At 36.7% G+C, this 12,628-nt stretch overlaps 1 protein-coding gene across 6 annotated transcripts in view; it reads left to right on the forward strand.

Moving 5' to 3' along the window:
• The window catches only part of POLI (DNA polymerase iota), a 29,698-nt gene extending 17,289 nt beyond the window's left edge, over positions 1-12,409 (forward strand). For all 6 annotated transcript variants that reach the window (XM_086683014.1, XM_086683015.1, XM_025931190.2 and 3 more), the window contains 3 exons: positions 1,350-1,480; positions 8,917-9,122; positions 11,328-12,409. In XM_086683014.1, coding sequence (XP_086539140.1) covers positions 1,350-1,480; positions 8,917-9,122; positions 11,328-12,143 — 1,153 coding nt within the window. In that variant the 3' untranslated portion in view covers positions 12,144-12,409. The remainder of the gene's footprint in view (positions 1-1,349; positions 1,481-8,916; positions 9,123-11,327) is intronic.
• Positions 12,410-12,628: the final 219 nt, after the last annotated feature.

Raw genomic sequence — 12,628 nt, forward strand, 5'->3', positions numbered from 1 at the left:
GTGTTTTTTTTCTAGAAGAGTATATGATAACTAATGGTATAGCTATGTAAGAGGTGTAAAATCATAGAATTTTTTTATAACTTTTTTTAATGCTTATTTTTGAGAGAGAGAGAGAGAGAGAGCAAGCTCGAGCACACGCAAGTGGGGAAGGGGCAGAGAGTGAGGGAGACACAGAATCCAAAGCACGCTCCAGGCTCCGAGCTGTCAGCACACATCCCTACTTGGGACTTGAACTCACTAACCGTGGGATCATGACCTGAGCCAAAGTCAGATACTCAACCGACTCAACCACCCAGATGCCTCTAAAATCACATAATTTTTAACCCATCCTCTGGGCACTAGTTTAAGCTTGCTTAGAATATGACCTTTTCTTAATATGTCTTAATTAGTTATAGGAACCAAGTCAGACTCTTTGAATAATGACTTAGTAGAAGACACTTAACTGGAAGGTATTTACACTAGTAATGTGTTTACAGGAACCATTTAAGATATCTTATTATTTTAGTAAGGCAACAATCAAGTCTTGCGAAAGAAAAATAAGAGAAAAATTTTTTTTTTACAAAAATCCAAATTTTCTAGTTCAGAATTCAATTTGAGTATGTTTAACAATGTACAATATTTGTATTTTGTGTTTGTGATTTTTAATACATTGCCATACATATAAAAAGGAAAATATTATTTTTTAATGACATTTATTCTAGTAATTAGATTTTCTGCTTTTTAAGTGAATTTTGTATCTCATTAAAACTTTTATTTTCAACACTAAAACCAAGACCATTTGAATGAAACACTTTTTAAGATGCATGTACGTGTACTTATTTTCTTAAATGTGGCATATAATTGGTCTTTGAAGTTATTACTCTAATTTGCCATATAATGGTGGTATTACTGTCTCCTTGGATCTTTTCAGGGAGTGCTTTTTGACAAAATTATCTCATTAAAATTTTTTTCTTTTTGTAATCCTTTTTTCCTGTCATTTTTCATGTATTTGCCTGTCAGTGAATGATTCTCTTAGTTTCTTAAATTTCCTGCTGATTTTAATATATTGCTTTCAGTTATGTTTGGATTTGAATTATAAAAATGGCTTGTTATAATTATGTAATTGTACCTTATTTCTGTTCTTTTCTGATTGCCCTCAATTCTGAGTGAGGCCTGAGAGCCTTAACATTTAAGATTTCAGAGCTTTGGTGCATAGACTTGGTGACTATTCAGACGCTTGTATTGCTTCCTGCCTAGTTATCAACTATGTTTATAATTGTTACGGTGATACCCTTAGGTTCAAAAAAAAAAAAAAAAACTTTAAGTAATACTTTTCTGATTCCTTGTTTCCACTTTCTCTTTACTTTTAGAGTATGCCAAGATGGAAGGAAGCCACATACAATAAGATTAATAATCCGTCGGTATTCACCTGAGAATCACTGTAGCCGTGAAAGTCGTCAGTGCCCTATTCCATCGCATGTAATTCAGAAGTTAGGGACAGGTTTGGGATATTTTTCTAATAATTTAATTGGCAGATTGAACTCTTAAAAAAACAAAAACAAAAACTTTGAATTAGCAATATGGCCCAAAGATGGAGAGTCTTCACAGGGAGTTAGTTAGCTATTAAATACCTTCATTATATCAGGAATTTTCACAGAACGACTTTGTTGTTTGTTGTTTTTTAATAGATAATAAAAATAAAGCTGTAGTTAACAGTGTTCCCCAAGTACAGAGAAAACAAAACTATGATAATGTGTTACATGATTCAAGATAACTTCTTTATGGGCATTTAGGTCGTTACCATTTTTTGGCTATTATGAAAAATGGTGCTATGAACATTTGCATGCAATTCATTGGGCAGATACATGTTTTTGTTTATCTTGGGTAGATTACAGAGAGTGGAACTGCTGGGTTGTATGTTAAGTTGAACTTTTAAGAAACTGCCAAACAGTTTTCTGAAGTGAGTATAAACATTTGTATTCTTACCAAGAATGCATGAAGGTTCTAGGCTTTCATATTCTCTTCACACTTAGTGTTGTCAGTTTCTTTTTTTTTTTCTTTTGTTTAATTTCTTTAATGTTTCCAATACTAATATTTTTTCCAAAAAGTAGAGGAAACATCTCCAGGTATTTAGCATTTATAATTTTCATACAGAAATGGTATATGGCATAGTGCCATAGTTTTAACATTAAAAAATAATTATTTTAAATTATAGTAAATTATAAAAGTATTCACATACATAATCATTATAAGAATTCAGAGTTTTACAAACTAAAATAAGAGAAAAAAGTAATTTTTTCAATTTAAATCAAAAGTCTAATTTTTTAGGACGTTTACTTCATCATTCATTGATTTATACTAGTTGCTTTGGTATACTTTTAGGTTGGATAAGATATATCTTCTCTTTGTTATAGGGTACCTATTCCATTATTTTAGGTACACTTTCTTGAGCAGAATGTGTGTATAATGATATAATGATTATGTATATATAATGATATACAAATTATAGCTTTTTGCATGTTAATATAAGTTGGTGTATTTTATTATAGTCATTCTTGTGGCCTTGTAGTAGTATTTCATTGTGTTTTGGGTTTTTTTTTTTTCTTTTATGGATAATACTTTTCGTGGTCTATGTAAAAATTCTTTGCCTAACCCAAAAGTCACAGATATTTCCTCCTGTGTTTTCTTTTAGAAATGTATAGTTTTGGGGTGCCTAGGTGGCTCAGTCTATTAAGCATCCGACTCTTGATTTTGGGTCAGGTCATGAACTCATGGTTTGTGAGATTGAGCCCACTTCAGGCTCTGTGCTGACAGTGCAGAACCTGCTTGGTTTTCTCTCTTCCTTTCTCTCTGCCTGCTCGTGCATGCTCTCTCTCTCAAAATAAGTAAACATTTAAAAAAATTAAAAAAAAAAAAAAGAAATGTATAGTTTTAGGGGCACCTGGGTGGCTCAGTCGGTTGAGTGTCTAACTCTTGATTTTGGCTCAGGTCATGATCTCACAGTTGTGAAACTGAGCCCTGCGTCAGGCTCAGCATGAAATTCAGAGCCTGCTTGAGATTCTCTCTCACTCCCTCTTTCTTTGCCACTCCCCTGCTTGTGTTCTCTCTCAAAATAAATAAACTTAAAAAAAAAAAAAAGGGCACCTGGGTGGCTCAGTCAGTTAAACGTCTGACTCTTGGTTTTGGCACAGGTCATGATCTCACAGTTCGTGAGTTTGAGCTCCACGTTGGGTTCTGTGCTGACAGCCGGGAGCCTGCTTGGAATTCTCTCTGCCCCTCCCTCCCTCCCTCTCTGTCTCTCTCTCTCTCTCTCTCTCAAATAAACATTTCAAAAAATTAAAAAAAAATTTATAGTTTTAAGCTTTACACTTAGATCCACTTTGAGTAAATATTTATGTATGGTGTAAGAATCTTAGTTCATTCTTTTGTATATGGATATCCAGTTGTTCCAACAGAATTTGTTAAATAGACTCCTCTTTCTCTCTTGAATTGTCATGGCACCTTTGTTAAAAACTAACTGACAACAGAAGTGTTTCTTTCTTTATATGCTTAGTCCATTGATTTATATGGTTATCCTTCTACCAGTGCTACCCTGATACTTTGTTGTAAGTTTTGAAATTAAGTAGTGTAAGTTCTCCAGCTTTGTTCTTTTTTGAAATTCTTTTGGCTATACATGATCCTGGGCTTTTGTTTGTGGGAAGATTTTAAAATAGGAATTTGATTTGTGTATTTGTTTTAAGTTTATTCAAATTTTGTATTTATTTTGAGTCAGTTTTAGTAATTTTTAATCTTACAGGAATGTATCCATTTCATCCAAGTTGTCTAATTTGTTGGCATGAAGTTGTCAGTATTCTTTTATTATCCTTCTAATTTTTGTAGGATCTATAGTGATGTCTGCTCTTTCATTCCTGATTTTGGTAATTCATGTATTCTCTTTTTTTCTTTATCATTCTAGCAAAGGTTTATCTGAGTGAGGCCTTATTCAGGTTTTATTTGTCTTTTCTAGGATCCAACTTTTGGTATCATTGATTTCTGTGTTGTTTTTCTACTTTCTATTTCATGTATTTTTGCCCTGTCTTTGTTATTGCCTTCTTTTTTCTTGCTTTAAGTTTAATTTGCCTTTTCCCCTCTGGTTTCTTAAGATGGATGGGGCGCCTGGGTGGCGCAGTCGGTTAAGCGTCCGGCTTCAGCCAGGTCACGATCTCGCGGTCCGTGAGTTCGAGCCCCGCGTCGGGCTCTGGGCTGATGGCTCAGAGCCTGGAGCCTGTTTCCGATTCTGTGTCTCCCTCTCTCTCTGCCCCTCCCCCGTTCATGCTCTGTCTCTCTCTGTCCCAAAAATAAATAAACGTTGGGAAAAAAAAAAAAAAAGATGGAAGCTTACATTATTTTATACAGCTTTATTTTCTTTTTTTTTTTTAATTTTTTTTTTCAACGTTTATTTATTTTGGGGACAGAGAGAGACAGAGCATGAACGGGGGAGGGGCAGAGAGAGAGGGAGACACAGAATCGGAAACAGGCTCCAGGCTCTGAGCCATCAGCCCAGAGCCCGACGCGGGGCTCGAACTCACGGACCGTGAGATCGTGACCTGGCTGAAGCCGGACGCTTAACCGACTGCGCCACCCAGGCGCCCCATATACAGCTTTATTTTCTAATAATTCAAGTTTAAAATTATACATTTCCTTTTAGTAGTGCTTTAGCTTCATTCCATAATTTTTGTTGTATTTCCTTTTCATTAAGGTCAAAATTACTTCTAATATCCTTGTGATTTCTTCTTTGATCCCAATCTTGTTTAGAAATTTGTTTAATTTCCAAGTATTTGATGGTTACCCAAATTTCATTCTGTTGTTGATTTCTACTTTAATTTCATATTGATCAGAGAACATATTTTGAGTATTTTCAGTGTTCAGATTTATTGAGTCTAATTTTATTGCCTAGCATATGGTCTGTCCTGGAAAATGCACCATTTATGTTTGAAATGAAGAGTTGAGCAACACTATCAAACCATTCTCCGTAACTAAAATATATGGAAAACTCTACCAACGCAGCATTTTTGAATGACAATTTGTCCGGATATATAATCCTTGACAGTTTTTCCTTCCATACTGTGAATATACTATTCTCTAGTCTTCTGGTTTCCGTTATTTATGGTGAGAAAACAGTTTTCTATTAATAGTGTTATCAGTCTCCTTCCAATCAAGAGAGAAAAACCACACAAAAATTTGCATAGAGAAAGTTTCACAAAATTATTAAACTATGATGGGGAGTGACTCTAAAGGTATAAAGAGAACTCTTTTTTTTGTTTGTTTTTTAATGTTTGTTTATTTATTGTAAGAAGGAGAGAGAGAGTGCACACATTGGGGAGGGGCAGAGAGAGAGGGAGGGAGAGAATCCCAAGCAGGCTCTGCACTGTCCTTTAAGAGGTACCCAAGGACTGAGGAAAAGTACTCAGGGAAGGACAAACTTGGAAAGGAGAGTCCCCCTACCCCTCAAGGAGAAGGTGTGGTTGCAGAACATTGGATGGTAGAGAAATCCTTTGAATTCCCTGGCCTGGAGCTGGTCCATAGTTACTGGGTGAGGAGAAAACCATCCTCTGATCTGTGGATAGCTGGTGGGCACACAGAAGGAGTTGGGATGGTGGGAGCTTGCTTACTGGTGAGGCAGTGCATGAGTTGGCGTATGCAGTGTTCATGTTGGGAGGGCTTCTGTTACCAACCTTTTAGGACGCAGGCAAGCTGAGGCCAGTGGCTACTTGTGCTGAAGAAATCTGTATTCTGCTAGTGCAAAGGTGGAAGGGATGGTGCCTGCATAGGAAGAGCTGGAGGAAGCAACCACCTAAGTCAAGGCAGTTAGGTGAGTGTGCAGAATGAGTTGGGGCACTTCCTGGTAGGTATGGTGTTTGAGTTGGTAGTGCCATGGTACATAGTCACTAAGCTCAGACTTGGGTTCGAGGTTGCTTAGGGACTGGGCATTCCACATGTGTGTGATATGGCAAGCACTATTAGATGTGCCCACATGTACTACCAACCAACCATGTAATGAATGGAAGCAAGAAAAATTAAATGGCAATACATCCAGGAAGAGAAGCTGCCTTTCTCCTTTAGTGGTCTTCTGGTGTTCTCTAATGACAAAACTTAGTATCATATTCAATGTAGAAAATTTTTTTTTTTTTTAATTTTTTTTTTTCCAACATTTATTTATTTTTGGGACAGAGAGAGACAGAGCATGAACGGGGGAGGGGCAGAGAGAGAGGGAGACACAGAATCGGAAGCAGGCTCCAGGCTCTGAGCCATCAGCCCAGAGCCCGACGCGGGGCTCGAACTCACGGACTGCGAGATTGTGACCTGGCTGAAGTCGGACGCTTAACCGACTGCGCCACCCAGGCGCCCCTCAATGTAGAAAATTTTGAAGAGTCTAAGCATTATCAGAGCAGGTACTGAAGGGTGAATTTGGAGCTGAGTTGTACTGTACTATAACAACAATTGTATTGTTATTCTCCTTCATGTGATGGGTCATTTGTCTCTTTGTTTTTCAGCAGTTTGACCATGATGTGTCTAAAAGTATGGAATCTTTGTGTTTTTCTTACTTGGGATTTATTGAGCTTCTTGATTCTGTAGATTAATTTTTTAATGAAATTTGTAGAATTTTAGGCTCTTATTTCTTCAAAAACTCTTTCTTGCCCTTTTTTCCCTCTCATCTCTGCGATTCTCATTGTGAATATGTTGATATGCTTGATAGTGTCCTACAGATATGTGCAATTCTGTTTATTTTTTCTTCAGTCTTTTTTCTCTCCTTTTTCAGATTGGATTTCTTTTTTTTTTTTTTCTAAGATTTTTATTTTTTGAAGTAATTTCTATATCCAATGTGGGGCTCAAACTTAGAACCCTAAAGTCAAGAGTCTCATGCTCTACTGAGGCAGCCAGGCACCCCAAGATTGGATAATTTCTATTGAGTTGCCTTCAAGTTCTCTTGATTCAGCTATCCAAACCACTGTTGCCCATCTAGTGATTTTATTTGTTTTGATTACTGTAATTTTAACTCTAGATTTGCTATTCGCTTTGTTTATTTGTGTGTTTGATTCTGTTTCCTTATGAGATTCTCCTTTCTTGGTAGTCTATCATATTTTACTTTAATTCCTTAAAATAGATTTCTTTAATTCTTTGAACATGTCCATGGTAGCAGCTTTGAAGTCTGCTAAATCCAACTCAAAGTCAATTACTATCGACTGCTTTTTCCTCCTGACTAGATCACACTCCTGTTTCTTTATGTATTGTAATATTTTGTTTGAAAAATGGACATTTCAGATAATGGGTTTTAGCAACTCTAGATTTGGATGTTTTTTCCTGTGGGCTACCCGCCCCCCCCCCCCCCCGCCTTTTTCTTTTCTAACTTGTCTGAACTTAAGCCACAGAATCTACCTCCCCTGTGATTTGTAGCCTCTGATTTCTCTGCTTAGCTTTCTTTTTCTTTTTTAATTTAAATAAAAAAAATTTATTTTGGCTTCTAGGCTACCCCTGTGTCTACATAGTTTAGTAGTTAGCCAATGACTGGTCAAAGCTTTTGCCTGAATGCTAGAGCCTGAAAGGCTTCTACCTTCTGTCAGTAGATAAGTTCATGGGTTGGAGAGCACTTTACAAAATTAAGCCATTTTCAGGGTGCCGGGGTTGCTCAGTTGTTTGAACATCTGACTTGATTTCAGCGTAGGTCATGATCCCAGGGTCATAGGATGGAGCTCTGCGCTGAGCATGGAACCTGTTTGGGATTCTCTCTCTCTCTCTCTCTCTCCCTCCCTCCCTCCCTCCCTCCCTCTTTCCCCCTCCCTCCCCCTCCCCCTCCCGCTGCCCCTCTCCCCAGCTTGTGCCCTCTCTCTTTCTCCCTCTAAAATTAAAAAAAAAGAAAAAAAAGTGAGGCCATTTTCAGCTCTGCCTTAGGGGCTTTTATTTTCTGTAGCCCACTTGCATCTTCCGTGTATGTTGGTTGCCATTCTGTTCAGTCCCGTGTGGAGAGCTTGGGCCGTCTCTGGCCTCCCCTTCATGTGCATGCAGTCTCCCAGTCGGCTGGGTTGGGAGGAGAGCTTATCCAGTCCCTCTATGGCTCTCTCATTTCCAGATCTCCTGGGTAAATTTATGGCTGGTCCACTGATGTTTTTGCTCATTCCAGTCACAACTACAACCTCAGGCTAGAGTGCTATGCAGTTTCCCCATTTGTTTCCTACCAGGTTTATTCACTTCACTGGGCTTCTGCCTCTGCCTCAAATCAAGTCTGTCCTTTCTGGCAACAGAGCTGCTGGCTTTCACAGCCAGCCTCACCTGGCAGGATTGCTGCGTGAAGATATGAACAATCCCAGCCAGTAAGGTTGCGGTCTCGTACTTTCTTATCTAAGTTCTCAGTTCATTTGCCTTTCATTCATATCCAGACCCTCAAAATAGCAGTTTTGGGCAGTTTTGTTCAGTTTTGTTTTTCCAGTTTTTTTAATTAGAGAAAAAGCATGGTGGGGGCAGGCGGAGAGAGAGAGAGACAGAGACAGAGAGAGAATCCAAAGTAGGCTCTGCATTGTCAACCTAGAGCCCGATGCTGGGCTTGAATTCACGAACCTTGAGATCACTACCAGATCCGAAGTCGGACACTCAACTGACTCAGCCACCCAGCCACCCAATTTTGTTAAGTTTTATTACGGTTTTATGGGGAGATTTTCTTACCTCATGACACTTCCATAACCAGAAGTCCTGTATTTCAAATCTTTTGAAAACTTTAACTCATTCGGCATTTTGTCTTAGTGTTTAGGTTGGCTCAGTTTAGTATATAATGTCAAGGTGTTTTCAGTGATATCTATTTAAGATTTTAACTTTTTAATCGAAGCAGTATACATTAGATTTAGCTTTTAATATTGATTATGTTACAGTGTGCTTAGATATTGTCTTGTCAAACATTTTATTTAGGAAATTATGATGTGATGACTCCAATGGTTGATATACTTATGAAACTTTTTCGAAATATGGTGAATGTGAAGATGCCATTTCATCTTACCCTTTTAAGTGTGTGCCTCTGCAACCTTAAAGCATTAACTACTGCTAAGAAAGGGACTATTGATTATTATTTAACACCATCATTATCGACAACTTCCCACTCTGGCAAGCGCAGTTTTGTGAGTACACTGTTTGATTTGTGTGGTTAAGTTACAAATCTAAGTTTGTGTTCCATGGATACAATTTAGAAATTCCTCCAGATAATATTGTTCAAATGACTTACTCGTATATTGTACCCATTACATAAGCTCACTGGATAAAAGAGAAAACCACTATGGAGGTTCCTTGTTTTGGGAGTGTTAACTTCCAAAAGTTTGGAGCAACCTTTCTCCAAAAACTGCACTACAGATAGCCATAAGGAACTAATAGCAACAGTCTGTCATCATGAAAGACTTAACAGAAAATCGCAAGATTCTACTGATGAGAAAATTACCTTTCCTTTTGACATTGATCTTGAAATTTTCTATGAACTACCAGAAGAGGTACAAAAAGAGGAATATGATGATTAGCTAATATGTGAAAATATTTCCAGATATTGACAATAAAAAAAAATTATACATAAGCTACCAGTGTCCCCCCAATGTTTTGTTAAAGTATTTACATTTTCTTAGTTTTAAAATTATATTAAATTTTGACAGCAAGATTGATATAATACAACTACTGATTCTACAGTTGTAGAAATTAAGAGCATGGCAGTAGAGAAGCAGAGGCCAGTCATATTTTCAGGTGACTAAAAACAAAAGTCTATATATACGGCCATTTAGCACACCTCTAGTTACTAAATGTGGGATGTTTTAGAAAATAATCATATTTTACTAAATTGTTCTTGCCTATAGTTAACTGTTAATTTAAAATGATTTTATTATTTTCTTTGTTTTAATGTTTAATTAGTATAATTTCAGTAATATTTTCATTTACATTTAAGTTTAAAATGAGAACAGAATACTGTTACAGAAATAATGAATTAGTACCCTCTTCAAATTACTTTTTTCCTGTGGCCCTTTTATTCCCTTTATTAACTGAAATTTAAGGAGGTATTTATTTTTTGCTTCTTTAAAAAAATTTGTTTTTAATGTTTATTTTCCAGAGACAGAGTGTGAGCGGGGGAGGGGCAGAGAGAGAGACAAAGCACAGAATCTGAAGAGGCTCCAGGCTCTGAGCTGTTGGCACAGGGCCCGACGTGGGGCTCGAACTCACAAGCCGTGAGATCGTGACCTGAGCTGAAGTTGGATGCTTAACCGACTGAGCCACCCAGGCACCCCTGTTTTTTACTTCTTAATCTGTACAATCAGAATTGTAAGACTTTAATTTATAGTGGCATTAGGTAAATATAAGTGGAATACAGTAAATTTAGTGTGCCAGATCTCTTCCTTTACTTTTTTGAAGTTATGGTTGTATTGATGTTTCCTGAGTTATATTTGACTGTGAATACATTTTCATGGTGCTCAAAACTGGAGGGAAAATTTAAGTGAAAAACTTTACATAGAAAAATTATGCAAATTAGGGGCACCCGGGTGACTCATTGGTTATCCAACTTTGGCTCAGGTCATGATCTTGCCATTCGTGGGTTCTAGCCCTGCATTGGGCTCTGTGTTGACAGCTCAGAACCTGAAACCTGCTTTGGATTCTGTGTGTCCTTCTCTCTGCCCCTCCCCTGCTTGCACTGTCTCTCTCTCTCTCAAAAATAAATATTAAAAAAAAAAAACTTAAAAATTTAAAGACAAATTATGCAAATTAGAGCTGAAGATGTTTTTTGAATTTTTATGTAAATGTAAACAGTGTTAACATTTTAATACTGACATTGGATTTTTATCATAGAAAATTTTTTTTTTCTTTCTGTTAAACGTTACACTTCAGAATAGGGATTGTATGAAAACCAGTCCTTGATTCATTCTTTCTTTCTTTCTTTCTTTCTTTCTTTCTTTCTTTCTTTCTTTCTTTCTTTCTTTCATTTATTTATGAATGATACCCTTAGGTGAATCATTTATTTTCTAGGCCATCATTCCTTTATCCACAGAATTGGAAATGTGAAAACATGATTGTTAAGATCCTTTCCAAGTTTCCAAACACATACCTATCTTCTGGCTCAATGCTATCTAGGAAGGAAACCTCTCCCTAGAATAGTGAATAAAAATGCACACAATAGTGTGACTAATTATGGTGGATTTATCATCTCTAGTTCTTTGGAACTGGCCAAAAGAATTGAAATTATTGAGTAGGATAGAAACATGTTGGTCAGATAATGGCTATAGTCATGCTTCAGCAGTATGAATATTTAAAAGATACCAGATATCTTAAACTACTGTGTTATCCTTGTGTTCTAGAAAATGAAAGACACTCATGTGGAAGATTTTTCCAAAGACAAAGAAACAAGTTGGGATTTTCTACCATCTGGAAGAATTGAAAGTACAAGAACTGGGGAAGCTCCAGTAGATACTACACATTTTTCTAAAGAAAAAGACACTGATGAATTCCCACTCTGGTCACTTTCTGAAGGTATTGACCAAGAAGTCTTTAAGGAACTTCCAGTAGATATTCAAGAAGAAATCCTTTCTGGAAAATCTGGAGAAAAACTTGAAGGCAAAGAAAGTTTGAGTTGTCCATTACATGCTTCTAGAGGAGTATTATCTTTCTTTTCTACAAAACAAATGAAAGATAGTCCCTTAAATCCTAAAGATCATTTATCCAGTAGCAAACAGATGTCTTCTTCCTGTGAACCAGGAACATCAGGTTTAAGTAGCAGTAGTTGCTCTTCTCCGTCTAGCCAAAAGGATTATTCACATTATTTAGACAGTAGATTAAAAGATGAGCAAATGAGTCAAGGACCTAAAGAATCTCAAGGATTTCACTTTTCACATACAAACCCCGCTGTATCTATTTTCCATTCATTTCCAAATTTGCAGAGTGAGCAACTTTTCTCCACAAACCACACTACAGATAGCCATAAGGAACCACCAGCAACAGTCCCCCATCATGAAGGACTTCCAGAAAATAGAGAGCAAGATTCTGCTGGTGAGAAAGTTACCTTTCCTTCTGACATTGATCCTGAAGTTTTCTATGAACTACCAGAAGAGGTACAAAAAGAGCTGTTGGCACACTGGAAGAGAACAGGATCAGATTTCCACATTGTGCGTAAATAAGCATGTTCAGAAAAAGGTCTAGAAAGCAAAGGAAAGGCCATTGTTCTCAGATCTAGCAGTTTATTAAGCTTCTCTAAATTAAACACTAATAGATATTCAATAATGTAGAAATCTAATATAAGATGTTCCAGATAAAAGCAAGTAGTAATGGGAAGTAAATTCTGGCACAAAACATAAAAATATTTATAACAGAAATAATGTAAAATGACCTTCTTATTTCTAAAGCTATTTTATATTGCTTTTCAATAAAAAGAGTATCATGGTTAGTACATTTCCCATAAATTAAGGGGTGGGGTGGGAGATATATGTACCTATATGTAAAAAATAGGCTAGCTAAATCATTGCTATAATATAGCAAAGAACATTTTTTTTTTCTGTGAAATAATGAAATGGCTCAAGAAATTTAGCCCATTAGGAAATTTCCAAGTAAGAAATTCTGCTGCTATCTATTAAAAATTCAGTTATCTTTGGCTGAAGTACTATGT

Source organism: Puma concolor, chromosome D3 (assembly GCF_028749965.1).
Source record: "Puma concolor isolate L17-30 chromosome D3, mPumCon1.1.hap2, whole genome shotgun sequence".
NCBI lineage: Eukaryota > Metazoa > Chordata > Mammalia > Carnivora > Felidae > Puma > Puma concolor.